At 43.2% G+C, this 22,367-nt stretch overlaps 2 protein-coding genes across 4 annotated transcripts in view; one reads left to right on the plus strand and one right to left on the minus strand.

The window, feature by feature from the left end:
- Positions 1-2,123, minus strand: part of ephb3a (eph receptor B3a) — a 28,346-nt gene extending 26,223 nt beyond the window's left edge. For all 3 annotated transcript variants that reach the window (XM_070919099.1, XM_070919100.1, XM_070919101.1), the window contains exon 1: positions 2,060-2,123. In XM_070919099.1, the coding sequence (XP_070775200.1) occupies positions 2,060-2,123 (64 nt within the window). The remainder of the gene's footprint in view (positions 1-2,059) is intronic.
- A 17,113-nt stretch (positions 2,124-19,236) lies between these two features.
- LOC139296659 (neuromedin-U receptor 1-like) lies at positions 19,237-22,038 on the plus strand. The gene is made up of 3 exons (XM_070919129.1): positions 19,237-19,924; positions 20,562-20,783; positions 21,734-22,038. The coding sequence occupies exons 1-3, from the start codon at positions 19,237-19,239 to the stop codon at positions 22,036-22,038; spliced, it is 1,215 nt and encodes a 404-aa protein (XP_070775230.1).
- Positions 22,039-22,367: the final 329 nt, after the last annotated feature.

Below are 22,367 nucleotides of genomic sequence, written 5' to 3' on the forward strand. Positions count from 1 at the left end.
TTATTCACTTTGTGAGAGCGGGTGCATCATGAAAGAGAGGCCTCGCCTTGTGACACTAGCAGACAACAAGCAAACATATGAAATATTAACAGCCAAACGTCATCATCAGTGATCGAAGGATAATCAAATCCGTGGCTATAAATAGGTGTACAAGAATCGGGTGTTGTAGCTCAAAAATGTGACTTCCGAGCTCGTTCTAAGCAAAGGTTCGTTTGTATTGGAGAGCATGTTTCTCTGTACAGAATCGCAGTAATAACAGGCAAGTGTGATGCTCAGTTTGACGCTTGATGAGCAGTTTATGAACAAGTCAAGCTGACCTAATTCAATCTCTCTTCGGGGCTGCTTGCATCTGCTTTTACAGGTCAACAAATAATTATTCTCGTTGATATTCTCATGTATGAAAAGCAGGGAAATGTGAATGAAGCTCTCTGTTGAAAATGCTTAATGCTCCTCCTACAATCACGTATACACATCCTGTAGATTATTTTGTCAAATGCTTTCCGAGTGGTCATCCATCTAGTTTATGAGCTTTTAAAATAAGAGTACAGTAAACGCTGACTGTAAATGAGAGTAATACAACATAAAAATGTCACAGTTGCTGAGGCTTTTACTGCAGTCTGTTGGTGCGAATTGGAGATAAGTCATCATTGTAGCTTTTGTAAATAAGCACACACTTCAAGTTGCAGTCCAGCTTGCATCATCCATGCGCAAACACTTGCCAATCTGAAAAAAAAACACTAATTCCAGATTCAAGCCATGTGTTGAAATCCACAGAGTAAGCAGCTAAACAACCAACATGCACCTCGCTGAAAAAAAGGCCTCCCTTTCCCCCCTCATGTAAACCCATCCGATGATCTGCCCTTCATGTTTATCCTCAGAGGACAAACATTAGTTAACCCCTGAGCTTTGAGTAACAGTTAGTGGTCCGGTTGGGGAAACGGGGCTGATCATCGCGGCGTGAGAGCCCACTGGGACTTGGAAGGCTGCTGCCGCTGCATTGATTTACTTGCTGACACCAGAATTGATGAAGGATCAGGATGGCCACGGTCCAGGAGAGGCAGATTGGACGGGGAGGGAAAGACGGAGGCAAGGCAGAGAAATGTAGCTACAGCTCAGAGAGGAGTCGCTGGGTGGGTAGCAGCGGTGGCGAGGGTGGGCTTCTCCCAGGGAGCAACACTCCCTCGGTGATGGAGAGAGCCTCGGGGGCTGCAGCATACTTGTTAAGCCATTGACCTTTAATTCACACTTGTCATCTTATGTGTTTCACGTGCGTGTCCCTGTGGCACTTCAGAGGCCGGGATTGATCCGCTCTGGACCGTGTTTAAGTGTTCACGGTACTGATTGGTGGGTGAACCCAACAGCAGGTTTAAAACCTCTGGCATTCACCATGTGAGGAGTGTATTTCTATTTTACAGTGACAGCAGAGGGACGCCCCCACTGTACTGTCTCTGTGGCGTGAATCTAACCTCTCTGGTTCTGTTGGGGAGAAAAGGTGGGGCAGGTGGGTCTCCTCACTCAGCTTGTGGGTGTGACAACAACAGGGACAATAGCAACAGGGCAGTCCTTCAGCCGCAATGGAAGCACTGGGATGTCATCACACACACACACACACCGCACACACGGAGGGAACGGGGCGTGCTGATACATGTGTACATGGATAACAATCAGAGAGCAAATTGATACTCAGCGGAATTGCCTATTTAACAGAGCGGGTCTGCATTATATTAACAGCTTTAATTAACCAAAACATGAACGGAGTCTTGCTTACAGATGTAATTCCACCTATAGAATCAGCATAAATGACTGATCTGGTATTTAAACGGACGGGATGGACTGATCCCAATATGATTCAAATTGTCAGAATAAAACACACACACAAACACACACACACACACACTGTGTACTTTTGTTCATATAACCTACATGGTTTTCCTTGTGTTAATGCTATTTTTTGCTTGGTGAGAATAAGGTGTTTTACTGCCAAAACCTAATGCATCCAAACAGCCCATTGTTCATTCACGGGATACAAAAGTAGTCATAAAAATATAAAAGGACATACCTTCTACAGCCAGCACCACGGGCACAATGAGGCTGCACGCCCACAGCAAGTAATCCATTGTCATAAAACAGGCTTTTGCAACATGAATAAAGGTGTGTAGACTGGACCCTTCGGATGGATGGAGACTCAAACACAGAGCACCGCAGCCGAGCTTTTTGTTCCTCTCCCAATTCTCATGTCTTCAGTTGTGATGAGGGCTCTCACCGCCCCATTCTACCAAAACCCTCAAAAATAACCGGGCGCTTCTTTTTGTTGCATTCAGTCGGGTCCCGTTATTCCTTGTGTTGTGAACGCGGTGCTACAGGAGCGCTACACTGCGCCCTTCCCCAGTCTCATTCTCTTTATCTGACTTTACCGACACCGAACCTCTGTCCAGGGGCGCATCTCTCGGCTGCCGCCCTGCCCGAGCAGAGGACCGAAACCCCGGGTGTGAAGTCGTCTCCGTCCGCAGAGGGGCCTGTGTAGTCCACTTTGGCCAACTCCGTGTAGCTGTTGCTCCTCTGCGAGGGATGTGCGTCGGAATGGCAACACTGGGACAGAGACACAGAGGGGACTGGGGGCTCAGGCAGCGTCAATGTGAGCACAATGAAAGTCTAGCTTCCGGTCGAGATTTTCAAAATAATAGTACATACTATTGTATGTTAGGCCTGTTAGTTTATGGGAGAACACACATTGCTTACCATCATTATGATGTAGGCTAAATGGGCCTGAGTTAGCCAGAAAAAACAAAGCCACATTTTATATAATGTGTTTCTCTTCTTCTTCCGATTATCATCATCATCATTATTATTATTAATGTTGTTGTTGTTTGTCTATTTATTTTCATTTATTAATTTATATTTATATATGTTTGGTGTATACTTAATGTTGTATTCTAGTGTCTACTTTTTTTTAAAAGTCACTTATCTATAGCCTTCTGTTATTGTACATCTGCTGCCACTTTGACACATTCATTTCCCTGCATGGGATCAATAAAGTTGATTTTATCTCAAAAGGAAAGCCCAAGAAGAATTTATATTCTTGTAAAATGTATAAAATCAATAAATAGGTTCCTTTGATTATGATCTGCTCTCTCCCCTCTTATGTAGAAATTCTAATATATATATAAGCTAATAAACTGGGAGTTTTATCCTGTTTTGGTTCAGATCAGCAAATAGTTTTAACCTATAGCCTATTTGCCCATCCAAGTGCAATTCAAAGGTGAGTCACACCGGACAGAAAACAGCAGCTGTTGTACAGTCTGTGGACTTGAGATGACTTCATCCTAACCAGTGATGTCATAGCAGCATCACCTGTCAAACTGACCTGTTCTGACATCACGGATTGGGGTGATGAGATGCATTTTTAATTTAAACCCCCATTTCCCGCTTTTATTTTGAAGTCAAAAGTGCTACACTTCCGGGTTTCTGCTGAATATCTCCGTGTTGCTTGACGCAGCCGGCGGGGGGGCGCGGAGGATGAGAGGGTGAGAAGGAGGACGAGGAGGAGGAGGAGGCTGGTTGGTTGGCCAGCAGGCTGAAGCGGCCAGCAGCCCGCAGTGTTTGTCCGTCCTGGCAGCAGGTAACACCGGCCTGGACGCTCCGCTCACCGCCGCTAAATGCCGATCAATTCTGGCATTAAATGGACTGTGGTCGCATTGGCGGAGAACGTCAATATGAGCTTTGATAACAATGGACACACAGCGCCTCCCGCGTGTTATTGAGTGGCCTTTGAGGCTGATACTGCATAATAACCACCTGTGATTTGATTCCAGTAGCACTTGGTGATTTAACAAAAGCAAACCCACAGAGTTTACTTTGTCTTATCAACTGGTTCATGCTAATGGATACCATACACGTTTTAGGATTATTTGATCAATTTCAAAATAAAAGTCTACACGTAGACCTACAGTAATGCCACTGAAAACTCACTACTGAGTAGCACAGACACACTGAGGCACCCATAGGAATGCTGCTGGAACAGGAACATATAGTAGGTTTCTCTTGTGGTGTTTATGAAAGAAGATACAGTTTTACTGCTCATCAAAGTGATAGCTGCAGTGCAAAGCAGTGTCTTGACAGACTGCCTGCCCTCATTAGTTCATGTCATACTTTGACCTTTTGCGGTCTCCGTCTTGCAGTCCCTCTTTTTAGGTCCTTTTCCTCCAGACCCACCCGGTCTTTTGTCCCTTGGCGGGTTCCAGCAGGAAGAGAGTGTGTGTGTGCTGGCGGGTTGTAGCTCTCAGCTCAGGGACAAGGCTCCCCTTCACACTGCTAATTCATCCCTCTGTGTGCCCCCACTCCCACTGCTTCAACCCCCCTCCGGCTGAACCCCGACACAGGAACACACACATACAAAGTTTCTCCCCAAAAGTCCCTCTGTGCTACAAACTCACGGACCCCCGCTTTATCCCCCTCTCCCAAATCTTCACCCCCACACCGCCCACTTTCAAGCAGCTCCCCCATCACCTCCACCCCAAAGTTTCTTTTGTCCCCCTGGCTTTGTGCACTAATTAACTACAGTTCAGTTCCCAGCAGGCTTGGGTCAGGCTCTACTACTGAAACCAGTGATGGACAGCTCTCTTTAACCAGCTATATTCAAACTAAGACAAAAAAAAAGGACAGCCAGTGTCCTTCATGGCAGCATCGGTACTGTCATTATTATGTTAACAGGTCATGTAAATAATGATATGTGATTGCTGCTGCTGTGTGGTTCTTATTTGTAACAAAAAATCCCTCATAGCTCGCTTGTTTGTGTGTGTGTTTAAGAGGCTCCTAAGAGATTAAGAGAGTATTTTGGACAAAATTTACAAATCTGCTAATGAATTCAGCTTTGCAACAGTCCTTGAATTCCCCCAGTATCTTAAAAGTACACAGTGCAGCACTTTCATTCCTCCTCTTATTTTGAAATATCCTGACAAGCCAAATTTTGACTGATTAGCTCATTACATTTGCTTGTGTGAAGGGAAAAAGGGTCTGATTGTATCTCTTTAAGGGCCCCATGCAGTGGTGCCTTCAAGTTCATCCGTGCTGTATCTTCAGGTGTTGTTCCAGTGCAACCTTTCACCCCTCCGACATGATGAACTGGCAGTCAAAATCCCAGGATTTAAGTTGCTGACTGGACTGGGATTGTGTGTGTGTGTGTGCTTCAGTTGTTGCCGCGACAGGTGGAATAAAGAATTGCTGCTCTGGAGAGTCTTCCCATCCTGCCGCAGATGAGAAATCAGTTCTCGGGCTCAGGGGGAAAAATACATATTTTACAGAGCATGGAGAGGAGACATGAAGAGCCAAGGATGAGGTGGAGGGAATGAAAACTAGCTCTGTGGGACAGCCGTGTTAAGCTGACAAGAGGGGATGACAGAACATCTCCACAAATCCAGACTGTCTCCTTCCAAACTACTTGAGAATTATGGAGTCTGTCCAGTCCACCGCACTGTGTGTATAATAAACATGCATGTGCACATTCTTTGTACATGTGGATTTATGTTAGACTCATGCAGCCATTTTCTATTAAATCTACATGAATGCAGCGAGTTCCTTGCTGATGTTTTAGGCTTATGCTCTCTATATGTTTCTTTCTTTTGCAGCACCTAAAATATATCATTTGAATACAAAATGTAAAGCATGAAAACTAAAAACCATAATTCATACTTATGATTCATATTCTTCCTAGTTGCATAATTTACAATATATCCTACAGCAGGGAACACATTGCCTATGTGAGCTAGTTCCTGATAAGAGGAATCATTCCAATAGATTCTTCTTCAATCCATCAAACAATAACAATGAATTCTGGTTATTTGTTAGGTTGAATGGCTATCTATTCCACCTTAAATCGACAGTATAAAAATTGAAACTCGGAAAAAGGTAACCACACTGGGCGTGAATAAGCGTTCACATGCACTGTAGCCGGCGTGATGCAATGCAATGGACTGACATTGACTATTGATTAAATGTTGAATTTAAAATGTTGATTAGTTGGGCATACTGGACAATATGGATGCACATCTCTCAGTACATAATAACCATCAAGTATTCAGCGTAGCCTTACTATGAATAGTACTTTATATGAGAGAAAAAGAAAGAGAGAAGGTGATGGAGATGAGAGAGGAAGAGCAGGTACAGCCCACTCTGCCCAGGATAGGGTTAACATTATGTCCCTGTGCTGTTCGACACAAACAAAATATGACCTGATCCAATCCAAGCAGTGTAATTACCACAGAGCATAATTATAGTGTGATAATATAGTATTGTTGTATAAATATATTATTGTAACACATACAACACATTTCACTCACCTTTATGTACTGTTTGAGACACATCTCTATTATTCAAATCCAGACTGATGCAAACTCCTCATCACTTATGCTACTGCCCACTGACATGTTTTAAAGCTCTGATTTTTGCTCTCCAAACGTCTTGAAATGCACATATTTAGATCAGGGAAATCATTTTTTCTGACCTCACAAGCTCGACAGTTTGCATCATATCTTTTTGGTCGTGTCATATCCTTTCTACATTCAGACATCTTACCCATGAAGACAGGTGAGATTCAGCCCAGAGAACATCCCACTAAAACATGCATCAGACTATAAGCAGATCAAGCAAAAGGCCCTGAGGACCATCCACAGGATCAGGGGGGCAATAGACAAATACTGTATTTACTGGAGTCTATTTAAAGATAGTGTTGCTGCTAATAGGTCCCACTTTAGTCTTTATTTGTACATTATGTGTGCTTAAACTAACATTTACAATACACAAGGTGGTTCAGTGCCATGTGAAGAGGCAACACATTACAATGAGGGGGGGGGGGCAAAGCAAATCCTGCTTAGGGCCCCAAAAGTCTAGGGCCGCCCCTGACTGTACTATCTTGAGAGAGGCATCAATCTTCTCTCTACAAGAAAAGTGTAAACAATTCATTTATAAGCTAAAGTCTCATTATGTCACAATGTCAATATTAGCACAAGCAAGGCAAAGCTGCTCAAACCTCTGGCCACAAAACTGACAGAATTCACTCTGTTCACGGCAACACAAACTCAGAGGATGATCTATTTTCTTTGGGGCTGCTGACGTGAGAAAATGATCTGTCAACAAACTCTGGGAGACAAAGTTAATGTGGGACGACACTGACGGATACAGTGAGGGAGAAACAATCAGGAAAAGACTTTGCCCAAAGAGTTTTCACATAATTCTGCATATGTTTGTGTATCTGTCTTTGTCTGCTCCTCGTTTGCTAACAAGGCCAAAATAAAGAGCTCCGAGTGCTCACGAGCAGCGCTGAAACGCAACATGAACTAGTGCGGGAGTGGCGCTTTGCGTCACTGATTGGAGAAGTAATGATGCGTGATGGCGTTCAGACCGGAAGCTGTGCTGTTCGCCGGTGCTGGAGGGCACGAGCTCTGCTGGGCTTTTCGCAAACCTGCTGCCGGCGTGTTGTTCCGTGCGGCGCCGACGGATTAAGCGCGAACCGGTGATGGGTTTTGGGGGGGGGGGGGGGGGCTCCTCGTTGTTTGTCTGGAAGTGCATCTGAATCCGCTCCCCTCGTGAAGCTGTCAGTGTCAGCCACAGCTCCGGGTTGGCGGGCGTAGAGCTCCGCCGAACACCCGCCGCTGCGCTTCCTCTGACTCCCAGACTTCACAGCTAATCAGCGGAAAGCTGTCAGTTTATAGGCGCTTGCATAAATGTGGGATTTCAGCAGGAGATTTCAGGATTGCAGGTGATCTGAGGCGCAAATGAGTGGAAGCTCGCTTGTGAAATGAAGAGTGCTCATCCAGAGAGTGAGGCAACACACAGCAAAAACTAATTAAGAACAATTCCATTTTAGTGGGCACAGACAGTTTCAGCAGAAGTCTTTTTTCCTTCAGAATTATTCACAGGAGGCGTTATTGATGATTCGCCACATTCGGCAATTTTCCCACCATTCTCCTCCTCCATTATTCATCCACCCCTACTTTTTAATCTCCTGTGAGCTGACTCAGAACTCCACTTCCATTTGCAGACTGTTCCTCCTCTATGCTCATGTCTGTAGCATTGATTAAATGGACCCCAGTGGGCTGGGGATTACATCGGGGTCTATTTGAAATGGCATTTCTACAGTGTTTTTCCATTACTGAGCATACTATTGGAATTTAGATAAACTGGGTCTGGGTAAGCTGTGTTGATTTCTGAGTTTATTTGCCTGGCTCACATGGGGTCCATTTGCTGCAATTTAACAATTACTAGGTTTGGCGTGTTTGCTAATTTTCTGTGTTCACATCCCTCACCAGCCTAGAGCGCAGCCAACTGGGCTCCCACAGGAAGGCAGAGGAGAGGAAGAGGGAATAGTGGAGGCAGAAAATGAATACAGACAATTGTTTTTCATCAGCTGAGATGGAGCAGGGACACGATCAAACGGGAGTGGGACAAATTAGATAACCGAGGACAGAGTGAAAGACAGGGCGCCCGCTGTTTCTGTCTCATAGACATATTTGTGGTTTTAACTATGAGCTCGACGCTGGTTTGTTAGTAAATGGCTGGCCCTCCCTCATAGCTTTCAATGGAGAGACGATTTCACTCTTTGCAGCCACAGCAGGTCAGAGTGAAGCTCTCTGTGCGAGCTCGTGGTCATCAGAGGTGTGTCAGATCGCTCTGTTTACTCCCTGAATGCAAATGTGTTCATGCTCATACTCCATCATGCAATTCATTTTTGAGTCTCATGCATACAGATGTTGAGAAACGTGACATCCAGAGCTTTTTCTGCATCCAGTATGAACACATGCTAATGTTCAGTAGCGAGAAAACCTAAAGGCGTTTGACCTCTCCATCACATGTGATTTTACATAGCCCAGGTAAGTGGTGTCTGTCTATCTAACAGCTTCCCCACCTTCCCCCTACAGGTGGAGTAATCGGTGTCAGACGGTTTTGCTTCTTTTGCTCCTCATTTAGAGTAAAAACTGTCTGCCGCTCCGGTGTGTCCCAGCTCGGTTTGGCAGTCATTCCAGCTAAAGGTCCACATTTTAACAGAGTATTTCTTCACCCTGCACAACCTGCAAAATGATTTGAGTCAGGCGGCAGCAGCCTCCACTTCAGGTTCTCCTCAAGCACAAAAATGATCACACCGGCTTAACAGATAGCTGCAGAGGCCGCCCATGTGTCCCCCGAGGCTAAATTCAACCAGTGCAAGACATCCTGTGACCTCTTCTGTTAGAACTTTGGGCGCCTGGAGAGCAAGTTAACCACAAAAATACCACAAAAATATGCTGTATCTTAAAGGTCCCATATTAAGCTCATTTCAGCTCTATACTTTTATTGTGGGACTCCACTAGAGTAGCTTTGCATGATTCACAGTCTTAAAAAGTCCTTATTTATCTTATACTGGCCCTTCATGCAGCCCCTCAGTTCACCGTCTGTGTGAAACCTGAAACAAGCTGTTTTAGACAAACTGAACAACCTCCAAAAACTGGAAGAGTGGTCCTGTCATATAATTTAGTTAAGTAAAAGTAGCAAAACAGCACAATGAAAATATTCTGTTACCAGTAAAAGTCTTTCAAAATGTTACCAAAGTAAAAGAACAGAAGTGTGAACAAAATGTGCTTAGACCTGTAATGATTTGCTAGCAAACGCTTACTTACCCATCCATCAGTTACGGGGCAACATTATCATTCACTCACCATTGAATGTCCAATATTCACTCTTCTTTTAGCTCTGTTTTGGTCTCTACCAACGACATTACTTTCCCCTGGAGACCCACCCAGCATGACCTGAGAAAAAAGCAGAGGAGTCAATTTGTGGGTCGAAAAGGCTCTGTGAAACCTTTTCATAATGAGGTCAGGGTGATGCCGTGTGCCCCTTGTGTGTGTGTGTGTGTGTGTGTGTGTGTGTGTGAGTCAAACGCCTTGAGAAAGGTTTATTTCATGTTTGAGCGGATTAGCCGGACCAAACTCCTGGGAGGATTGCAGGCTGCTACAACTTGCATGCAGCAGAAACGACTCCACAGCCAAATTTAAAGGTAGCGGTGATGACGATGAGAGCTTGTGACTGTCTGCCCCCTCCGAGCCCTCCTCTCCTCCTCATCCCTGCGACGGGTGGTGACACAGAGCGAGGAGAGGGAGGCCCAGTTGTTACGCAAAGTGAAATTTGGGTTGAGGACTCTGTAATTTTATCTGGCATGAGTACACAGGGAATATTACATCATGATGCAACCTGCTGTATGCTTCAGTAGGTGTATTCCTCATGCCTTTAGCGGAGGGTCATTCAGTCATGGAGCGTGAGCGCCTCCTAGTGTCAGAAAGGTGAAGTGCAATGTCTAAACGCCACGATGCAATGCACACAACAGAGAACAAATATAGAAGCTACTCACAGCTGCAAGAATTTCAAAGAATTAGCGGATGGTGATGAAACAGCTCCAGGAAGATCTAAAAACACAATACAAAGTATGAAAGTAAATCTTTGGAAAACAAGTTTTCCCTTTCTCTGTGAAGTTTGACTGGCAGTGGCATTCCAAGGTCGCAGTTTGTATCAACAAACATTGAGATATAATTTATCAGCATTATACACTACATGTGCATTATTGTACATACAAGCAGAATTCATAGATTCAAACAGGGTTATAGTTACCATTAAGACATCAAGTTCATGTTTTGTTTTTTAAGGACAGGATCTGGGAGCACACAAATATGACACATGTTGAGTTTCTCCAACAATGACTCAACTATTTGATTTGATAAACTAAATTTGACTGGCATAAAACTGATCAAATTAAAGCGAAAGGAAATCTGTATCTTCCACCAGAATTACATACTGAGCACCACATGTTTCCAAATAATGAAAATGTATTAATAAATAGCAAAGACTAAAAACACACAGGAGAAAATACTAAATAAATAACAGTTAAAAATGAATGTTAAAGTGTTAAGGGATTAGTTCGACATTTTGGTGAAAAAAACTTGCAGAAGGTTAGATGAGAAGCTCGATACCACTTTCATATCTGTATGGTACATAGGAAGCTACAGCCAGGACACAGTTAGCTTAGCAAAAAGACTGGAAAAAAGTTGGCATGGCTCCGTAGTTCACGCTGATTGTCCAGCAACCACGGTCCAAGCAGCTGCTCACTTGTTTAATGAGCATTAGAGGTGCTGGTAGGTGGATTTAGTTAGTTCTGGACAGGGCTTGGCTAGCTGTTTTCAGTCTTTATGTTAAGCTAAGCTAACCGTCTCCTGACTGTAGTTTCTTATTTAGCATACAGACATGAGAGTGGTATCAATCTTCTCATCTAACTCTTGGCAAGAAAGCAAAGAAGTGTATTTCCCAAACTGTTCCTTTAAGTATTAATTCATTCATTAAATTCAGGGGACATACCAGACAAGTCTTCATGATTTGTAAGGTATGTATAGGTAATAATCTATAAAACCTATTAAAATGATGTAGTTTACAATAAAACACAAAGTTATTGTTTGATTGATGTCTGCGGCACATGTATTATACCATTTCCTGTCAGAACAAAATAGAAAAGTACATTCATTGCTTGTATACTGACCACAAAAACATTATACTTCATAAGTTAGTATATAGTACGCACAGTGCACCCTTAGCTTTGTGTATAAGGACACAGTTTCAGTCAGACTGTGGAGTTGTAGACGGAAGGGTAACTACATCTGACTGGACTGTGGCTGCCATCCGTGTTCAGCTAACGATGAAAAGATCCGATGGGTGACAGAGTTCAAATGAGGCATTTTGTTTCTTTCTCTTTTTTTGTATAAAGTCGGCCACAGTCTCAAAATAAAGCTTCCAGGGTCCCACGAGAAGTGGGCTTGTAAACAAAAGCTGTCATGTTGTTGTGATGGCTGTAGTACATGGAGGATCAAGTCAGTGTTCTGAACCCAGGCCTGTAATGTTGGAAGAAGACTCAAGTGCTCATTTTGAGAACTGGGCCTTGCCCTAAGGTAAATGAAACAATATAGTGGCCTAAGCTATAAAGACGTTTACGTAAGAATTTCACAGAATTCATCATTAATTTGTCCTGGAAAGTCCCAGATCAACTCACAAATCTGTCGTGGCAGGGCACTCTGAGTCACCTCACACCTTCTTGCACTGATTTGGTGGCCTATTGAAAGGTCCTCATGCCCACATCGTGACGGTGAGACTGCTGCCTCCTCCACCTGGATGTCCACTTGATTTGGTTCCTCTCCGTTTGTATACACACTCTTCATTTCTTGATTATTTGCTATGCGGCCTGCATGCCGCTGATGATGCAGCTGCAAAATCTGTGCTGTTGTTTTACCACAGCTGGGAGCATCTGCAGGAGCAGAGCCACACCGCCAAGCTAAACTGTGTACTCCACACTACTCTACGTTGCAAGTGATCTCTGACAGAGCTTTCTGAAGTATTTCTGTTGGAAGTGAGCGAACATCACTGGCACCCATGCTACGTACTCTTCTGTAAACTGTGGTTGAATCTAAAAAAAGCCTATACCCAAGTTTGGAGAAGCAATCGTACGACAGAGTGTCACTGCTGCCCTTTTCCATGAAGTCAGCAGCGGTGACAGAAAGCCTAACAACCTCTGCAAAGGAGGGGATAAACATAATTATGGATTACACAGTTTTGAGCTGTTGAGGACAGATAGCTGAACTGCTGCAGCTATTTATCTCCAGTATATGCTCTGCATGACTCGGAGGTTACGTTAGGTCATCCTGGATGAATCTTCCTGTTCACTGTCACACAGTGTTTTCTGTTTTAAATACAAATACAAAATACGTCATTGAAATCATTCTGCTTAATGAAGCAGCCATAAGCCTGTCATGAATTTTGAGAGCTGTGTCAGACTAGCAGTCTACCAACGTGACACAAATAGAAGAATTTATGCTCTAATATATATGTTCTCGCTGTCTGACTCATGTTGTTTTTCAGGAACTTAAGAGAGCAGAGTTGTTTTTCCGTTTGATTGTAGTAAGTGGTGTTTGTGATGTGGGTTCAAATGAAGTTTTAAGAGGTTTACTCAAGTACAAGGGTCATTGAATTTTGTCATGTAACCAGAAAAGAGGTCCTTAAACCACAAGTGCTTAGTCGTAGTGACCGCACACTCTGCAAGGGTGTATTAAATAAAATAGCCTTGAATTTAAAAAAAAAGGCTCATGCAAGATCGTTGAGATGAAGGTCCTCTTCATTACTAGAACTCTTTTCTTTTCTTTTGTAGGAGGAATGTATTTTATTGAGATTTTGCATTTGTACACGTGTATTTGTGTGTTTTGCAGACAGCTGACTCACTGCTGGCGCTGATTGAAGGCCTGTGAAAGAAACACACATTGTATTTCAATTTTTGGGTGCCGAAAAAGTGACTGAATTGAGTGTTTGTGCAATTAGTTAAGGGGCCCCCACTATTTTTTGCACATGAAGTTCAATGTACTTGTCCCAAGGGGTACTAGTTGTATAATGTCTTCTGTGGCTCTGGAAGAGGAGCGCCATTCTCACCAATTTAAATGGTGGGACTTCATTGGCTAAAGGTGATGTCACGTACTTCTGCTCACCAATCAGGGTTTAGCAACATTTAAATCAGTTGTACAATCTGCTGTACAAAGTAGATTTGGTAGTTTTGCTCACACAGTATGGTGTGGTAATGTGTTGGTGTTGAGGATCTCTGCAGACACTTACAGTTACAAGCCTCAGGTAGCCACACTGTAACCACAAACTAACTAACCAGCTGAAATGAAGTACTCTGAACATACCACTCATTTGTTGATTCACTGTATTTATACTGCTTCTTTAGGCACCTACTTTGGACAAAAAATGTTCACACTTATTGTATATTCACATTCATGTTCATTTACACGCCCTTGCTATCTAAAACCAATGTGAAACAGTCCAGGAGACGCTCCAGCAGCCTCTCCAACTATGTCTTCGTCCATAATGGACACTGTGATGGAGGCGTGCTGCTGGGGGGACGGAGGAGACAGAGAACTCCACTGGCCTTTTTAATAGATTGACTCATTAAAAAGAAGACACACACAGACTTGCAAATGTATGTCAAAGATGCAATTAGAAACATCGAGAGAGTGCTCTTAAATGTCAAATTTCTTTAGCAGTAACTGCATTCACTGCTGTAAAAATGCCACCGTGTAAGTACCCAGAGTATAAATAAAGTCTTCATTCGAAGCTGAAAAAAACCTTTTTTCTTCTTCTTTTTCTTTTTGAAGTGAAAAAATGTTGATCTATTCTTTTCTTTACTTACTTACTTTCTTGTGACCAAGATGCAATTATCTCATTGGGCACAGAATTACTTACTCCTATAATGAAATTCAGTGGCACCCATAAACCATGAAAATACTACAGATTAATGGATTAGTAGGGAGTTACAGTCTTACAACTCAAAAGCGTGGTGCTTGGAGAGGAGAGGTGGAGCTGTGTAGATTTTAACAGACTGTAATTGCATCCCATGAATATGCCTCTGCGGGCGCAGGTGCAGTCCAAGAGGAGCTGTATACAATTACAAGAAACCCTCCTGACATAAATCTGACATTGCGTCATCATCATCATCATCTTATGTGATGCTGCAAACAAAAAACGGTGAGAGAATGTCCCACTGTGAGCCGCCATCAGCCACTGTGGGCTCCCCCGCGACCTTGCCACCTCACATATGATGGTTTGCCTTAAAGCTCCTCGGGGGAATGTATTTCAACAAGAGCAGACGCCCTGGCATCCAGGACAGTCACACATTTGGGACACTTTTTTTAAAATATCATGTTTCTGTTGTACACCACAGGTTTCTGTTTCTTTCCCTTTGCTGTTTGTCCACACAGAGAAGGCTTTGTTAGCAAGGCAGTGGGCGGCAGATGATAGGATTTAATACGTGTTTCCTGGACAAGGCCAACACTGCATGCGATGTGGATGTAAAACCTGTGGCAAGAATAGGTCATGAATAAGAAGATTTTTCATCCTTCATGTACGTCATGTATTCTAATTTTTCTTCACATATGTACTTTTAAATTATTTTTGATTTAGAAATGCAAAGTAAACACACACCATATGTTACCATATTCCAGCTGCTCCGCTCCTTTTTTCGCTTCTTATATCTGCAGCCCTCTTCCTCCCCTGAACCAACCCCCACAAAAACAGTGTTAACAGTCACACTCCTTACAACACACAAACTCTCCAATAAACAACAGAGTAATGATTACAAACACTGCAAAGGGGCGAGGAGGACTTAGGAGGTTGCTATTTTCCAAAGAATGATGACTGCGTTCCTGATCTTTCACCGTTTTAGAAGAGACATGTCTAAATATTTAATATCGCTAGAGGATAGGTTGTAAAGGTTTGTCTTGCAACAGTTTAAGCTGTTTGTAGCTCACTGTAATCATTCCTCCTGCTCATACTGGCCATTAAAAGATTTCCACTGAAGTGTGCACTGTTTTCACTTTTTCACCTGACTGCCTGGTCTGCACATTTGGTTAAAGAAAGTTTTGACATTTAACGGTGCATTCTTTCACCTCAACAAGTGTGTCACAAGGTTAAAAGAGTTTGGTCCATGGTAGTATTAATAGTAGTGTTGGAACTGATCTCATGTGCGTGTTTTGGGGTATTCAGATGAATCGTGGTTTAACTCAGAAGGGCTGCTTCATCGTCTAATGCGTCTAATTCACAGCTGGTGCTTAATTGTTTCGGACTCGTGACCCATCGCCACAGGTTGCACGTCTTTGAGCAGTTCAGCCAAAGGGTGATTGAAAACATTTTGTTGCAGAAATGTTTTTTATTCCCCTTTTCTATCTTACTACATAATCTCACAACCCCACAGATGAATGTTGCAACCCCCTTTTGTAAGGTCTTGACCCCCAGAGAGGGACTGCTCTGGTGACATCTATCCACACAGATAGTTTTGATGTCATTTCGCCAACATTGTACTTATCCAACCTTTGAGATTTTGGCCAATACAACGGAGGAATTCTGTTGTTTGAATTCACAGCACTGAAGAATATACTCCTTCACCAACAGTAAGTAGTCCCAATGAAAGCTGCTGCTGACAGTGAGGTCTGTGGATTATCAGGAGTAACAGGGACAGCAAGGATGGAAAGCAAGCTCAGAGGTTATGGTTCAATACCTCCAAAATGGTCACAGTTTTTTTTTTTTTTTTGGGGGGGGGGGCAGGATAATGATAAGATAATCACTTCACTTCAACTCAAACCAAATGTTAAAAAGACACTGTTGACCTGGCAGGATGTTAAGACGTCTCGTAACAGTCAAAGCTTTTTGTCTCAGTCAGCCTGACACAGAAGTCCAATTAATGCCTGACTAAATGGAGGCACCAATGGGAGCATGTCAGTTTCCTGCCGGGGAAGTTATTGGAGCCCCTGCTTTGGGATTAAAAGCTGTGATTGAATTAGACACCACTGCAGGGGGAGGCAGAGAAACAGGGAGGAAGGGGGTGCAAGACAGTCAGGCGTGTGCAGCCGGCCAAAACTGTAAATGTTCTGCCCTCTGACAGAAGCCCTGTTGATGATTTATTACACACAGAATTCCCTGTTCCCGTCCTTGCTTGTCTGTAAGTGCACTGCGTAGGATGTTTCTCATTGGGCTGGTCTATTAGCCGATCAGTCATCAGCATATCAGCTCAGCTCTCCCCTGTACGCATGCATGAATATTCCTTCTTATTAATTATAGGCTTTTGGTTTGCAGTAGGGAAAATACTCATCTGAGTTTTAAGGTTGTGAATATTTTACTTGCTAATGTTCAAGCAACACCTGATGACTCACATGCTGCACGTTTGAAATCGAAGCATATGTTCACACATTAAGATATCTTTACCCTGACTTTCATTCTCTGGCGAGTCACTGCAGATGAAATAAGATGTAATGAGACTGTGCTGATCATGCAGTGCAGCTCAGATTAGGCTGGATCTAATTATGTTTTGAAATATGAAAACAACAACAAAACACACATTAAAACATGCACAAGGCTGTTACCATTCACGGTCACTATTTGCATGTGAACCGACTTGCTAATTGTTGTCAGTTCAATAAGGCCGTGTTCAGGCCGACAGGAGCCCTGCGTGAAAAAAACGTGGCCCTCTCTTTCGCTTGAATTCGCTTTCTGTGAGTATTACAATCTGTCTGAATCACTGCTGACACAGCTTCTCATTGGCCAGTTGCTTGAGGGTCGCCATTGTGGTTGTATTTGCTTGAAATATTGCATGCAAATAAAAGTATATCCAGTCAGGGCCCTTTAACAGCTTTTATAGTTAGTTGTAACAAGACTGAAGAGTCTAATGGCAACTCTGTGAGGCTGTACTTCAGCACAGCGAGCTAAATGCTAGCAGTAGCATGGCAACACAATGACAATGCTAACTTTCTGACCAAGTATGTATACAGTGCACACCATCTTAGTTTAGTCACACCATCTGTTATTAATGATTCTCAGGTTTAATGAGATATTGGCATAATTTAATTATATATATAAATGGAAAATGTGTGACTTGTTTCATTTCTTCAACAAGACCTCTTTGTGTCTTATTATAAATTCTTATTTTATTATTGATTTGAGTGTATGTTTATTTTGTCTTTGACTTGGAATAAATGGGAATAGTAACATATGTATTTTTTTTCTATACGCCTCGACTCCACACGCACACACATCCAGGCCATGGGTTCCAGGGTCAAAGCAATCTCAACCTTAATTTTCACATTGCTGCCTTACGTGGTTTTTCAATGGGAAGGGTAATAGAATGGGGTATAGAGTCTCTGTAGGCTCACATATAAAGATAATGGAAATGTGTGTGTGTGTGAGTGTGTGTGAAAAAGAGTGATAGAAAAAAAAAGAAAATGACAAGAAGTTGAATTGGAGGAGAGCGACTAAAGACTGTGGCTAATGGTCAAGGCTGCAAACAAGATGCTCTGGTGATGAAGAGAGAGACAGAGAGAGAGACAGAGAGAGAGAGAGAGGGAGAGAGAGAGAGAGAGAGAGAGAGAAAGAGAGAGAGAAAGAGAGGGAGAGAGAGAGAAAGAGAGGGAGAGAGGGAGAGAGAGAGGTGGGGTGAACTGCAGCGCTCAAATACGGGAAGTTAAGGCAGCTGTGACGCACTGAAGCACCAAAGCAGTCAAGACAAAGTGCCAGAAAAGTCCAGGATGCAGAGAAATATGATCATCACAGAACTTCTCACATTTCTACGGATCTTGTTCCTCTTGTAAACAAGAAGAGGATACAGCCCTCGCGGAGCCCACAAACTGCAGGTGTGTTGGGGTTTTTCTTGTTACTGACATGTGGTTATCTTAATAACTCTGTTGCATGTTGAATGGATACACAAATCCAGAGTGTGGGACTCTAAACAAAAGCCTCTCTGGAGTCAGTCTGCTGAACATAAATCCCTAATAAGACAACATTGTTAGTCTTAAACAACAAGGAGAGACTATACCAAACATATTTAAGAACATTATAGAAAGCTTACTCCATTTCCAGCATAATTACAGGCGAGGAGAGCATGTGAAATTGTGTCAAACATATAAATGATTGCTGCCATGGTGATACTGCATATACCATTTATTCCTTCAACTGATTAGGCTGCTTTTTGTCTGCATGTTGCTGCCAAGCATAGTTTGTCTGCTAGTCGCTATAGACGAGAGCTACAGCTGCTTTGTAACAACAGTCTGCTGTATGTGAACGGGTCAGAAATTTAAAGTTAGGATATCACTTAGGTATATCATACCTTTGGGAGGTTTTGTGGTGGCCACAAATATGCTGGAAACAGTTTCACAATACATTTTCTGACCCTAATATTGTTCCAATGAATAGACACAGTGGTGAGAAGTCCTTGTTTCCCTGCCTTTCATAGTTCAACAAACCAGATGATTTAGTGTTTGAAGAAAATACAGTTAACAGCGGGAAATTAAAAAATCATATTGCTCCAATAGTCACACTCTCAGTCTCATTTTTAATCAGATTCAACAAATTCCCCTTTCACAGGACAAACAAGCATTTCGTCCAGTGGGAAAAAAAAGGTACCAGTACAATGTATGACGTTTACCATCATAGCTTAAAGTTGCATTCCAGCAATTTAGTGTTACACTTCCATAAAGTTGAGGGACTCACAAGACATAGATTTAAAATAAAGTGGTCAACATCGAAGCAGCAAATGATGAGAGCATCTAGTACGGGTCTAGTACTTCTCATGATGAGTGAACTAAACTGAAATTTTCTCCTCCAGGTTTCAGAAGCTGAGTAACCTTCTTGCCAATCAGCAACATGCCGCAGCTGAACTGCTCCCTTGCAGCTCTTTTCACAACTGGTGCCACAGTTTTCAGTGACGTTGGCTGCCCCGAGGCTGCTGTAGTGTGTGGGATGAATATGTCCTGGGTGTTGGCTAACGCTACAGCACAAGATCTTGATGATATGTGCTTGAGCGAGGAGGAATACCTGGCCAGGCACCTGGGGTCTCGGAGGTCCCCTGTGTTCTTTCCCGTCTGTCTCACCTACCTCACCATCTTCATGGTCGGCGTACTGGGCAATTCCCTGACCTGCACAGTCATTTTGCGCTACAGGGTGATGCAGACGCCCACCAACTACTATCTGCTGAGCCTGGCCGTGTCTGACCTGCTGGTGCTGCTGCTGGGCATGCCGTTGGAGCTCTACGAGATGTGGCAGAACTACCCCTTCCTGTTCGGGGAGGGAGGCTGCTACTTCAAAACCTTCCTGTTTGAGACCGTCTGCTTCGCATCCATCCTCAATGTCACAGTGCTCAGTGTGGAGCGCTACGTGGCGGTGGTGCACCCCCTCAAAGTCAAACACGTGACCACACATGCTCACGTCAAGAAGGTCATCTTCATGCTGTGGGTGCTGTCCATGTTGTGTGCTGTGCCAAACACCAGTCTGCATGGGATTTTGGTGCTGCCTCCGAGGTTTGGACGACAGTTTCCCCTATCTGCTATCTGCTGTACGTATAGAATTAAAATGTTATTATTGCTATTATTTTAGTCTACAGCCATGCTAGTGGCTCTGTGAGGATAAAGGCAATATCAGCATGCTAACGTGCTCACAGTGAGAATGCTAAAGTGCTGATGTTTGACGATGACGATGCTTACCACCTTAGTTTAGCATGTTAACATTTGATAATTGCACTAAACACAAAGTAGGCCACACAACAAGTTGTTGGCAATCTCATTAGTTCTGCAAGTATTTGGTCATTAACAAAGTATTGGACAATTAAATTTTTCACCCCTGATGATTGCGCTAGATCAAAAAAGGGATCCCTAAAGTTATTACAATTCATCCTGACGGGGACATGAATATCTGTACAAGATGTCATACCACACCATCCGATCCAATAGAAATTTCACTGAAAACCACCAATTCAACCTCATGATGAACCAATAAAATAGTCGTTGACATATTTCAGTCTGGAGCAAAGTGGTGGACAGACCGACATTGCCATCCCTAGAACCATGTGGCTAGCATGGCTTAAAAGGGCTACGAGGTGGTATATAAAGCTATAATACCCATGCATACACCTTGGATCATGATCTAACTGACAAATCTACTCTACCCCCACTGTGTTACGTCTCCATCATCAGTTGTGGTCAAGCCCACCTGGATGTACAACCTGATCATCCTGATTTCCACGTTGGTCTTCTTCCTGCTCCCCATGCTGATGATTAGCATTCTCTACCTGCTCATTGGCTTGCGGCTGCACAGGGAGAGAGTGATGACCAGGTGTAGCTTTGGACCAGAAAGTCTCTCCAGGTCCCACATGCAGAAGCTGAGCAAACGCAACCTGCAAGTCACCAAAATGCTGAGTAGGTGTCATTTCATCCATGTTTTCTCCAAGCTGCTGAGGAGCAGACAACTGAACTTAAACTGACTGTATGCATGTGTGTGAATGAGTGTTTACACCCATTGTTCCATGTGCATGTGTTATTTCTCCATGCTGTTTTTCCATTTGACTATTTTTAACTTACATCTTTAACTTACAGCCCATCTGTCGTTATGTCTTGTCGTCTGTCACATGCCGGTGATTGGACTGACGTCATGATTCTTAACGTGTCTGGCAATAGAGTGCTGCAGGCCTTTGGGATTTTTCAATGGGATTTTGGATTATTGCAGAAAATAAACTGTGTGGCAAACAAAGGTTTATGATACTTACATGTTGTGTTCAGCAAGATAATCTTCACAAATGAAGACCACTTTTTCAAGACACTGATTTTTGAAGCGTAAATGGAATCACCAGAAGTAAAAAGCTAACGTTAGGCTATAAACGAACAACACCACAGTCGCATTACTTCAACGTCACCACCACTAAGCTTAATTTTTAAGAGAATATAAATAGATATAGATATATAGACAGATAGATATAAAGTTTAAACACAACGAGGCTGTGAAGGCGGACTAGTGAGTAGATGACTTTCCATGTCGGCATGAAGACGTTAATGTCTGTGACAACCACTGTAGTCTCATTCAGCCTTTTTTAAGACGCATAAAACCTTCAAAATTCAGGAGTGGGGTATCTACTGACATGTTTTGTGTTTTAAAAGAAAACGTTGAAATCTCTTAAGCTTGTGTTAACCACAGACCTTATTTCAGGCATCTAACCAAATACCCATTCAAAAAACCCATTGACTTTGAGACAAGGGTGTAAAAATGCTAACTCATTTCTGGGTTTTAGGACTCGTTCCTGCAGCGTTCCTGCTGTCAGTTTATCTGCCCAGTTGACTATCATTCACCTAAACTGTCCATCTGGCCTGTCCAGGTGTGCTGGTGGTTGTGTTTGGTCTTTGCTGGGCTCCATTCCACGTGGACCGCTTGATGTGGAGCTACATTGACACCGAGCATCACCATAAGGTCTTTGAGCACGTCCACATCGTCTCCGGAGTCTGCTTCTACCTGAGCTCTGCCATCAACCCCATCCTCTACAACCTCATGTCCACCAGGTTCAGAGAAATGTTCAGTCAAGTTACCTGTTCTTCCAACAGCTGGCCGACTCGCTCCAGTTTACAGATGACACAACGCAGCACCTTGAGCGAGACAACGGCCAACAGTACGAAATTGACTTAGGCTCTTCTGATCCAGTCTGGGCCAACGGAAGCCCAAGAACACGAAACACAGATGTGGGACAAATTAAAGGATAAACTGAATAAATAAGTGGAGAAACTAAACTATTACAAGGAATGAGGGTTCATTGAATGGTTTGATGAGCCTGAAAATGGTGTGAATCGTATCCTACGGCCCGCACAGATGCCAGATCTGATCCAAACTCAACACCTCTGGAAGATTAGCTTAATAAATGTAGATGTAAAATTTTGGACCGGCCACCATCATAATCAACACACCAAATGAGAGAATATCTTTTGGAAGAATGCTGTTCATCCCTCCAAAAGAGCTCA

Source organism: Enoplosus armatus, chromosome 14 (assembly GCF_043641665.1).
Source record: "Enoplosus armatus isolate fEnoArm2 chromosome 14, fEnoArm2.hap1, whole genome shotgun sequence".
NCBI lineage: Eukaryota > Metazoa > Chordata > Actinopteri > Centrarchiformes > Enoplosidae > Enoplosus > Enoplosus armatus.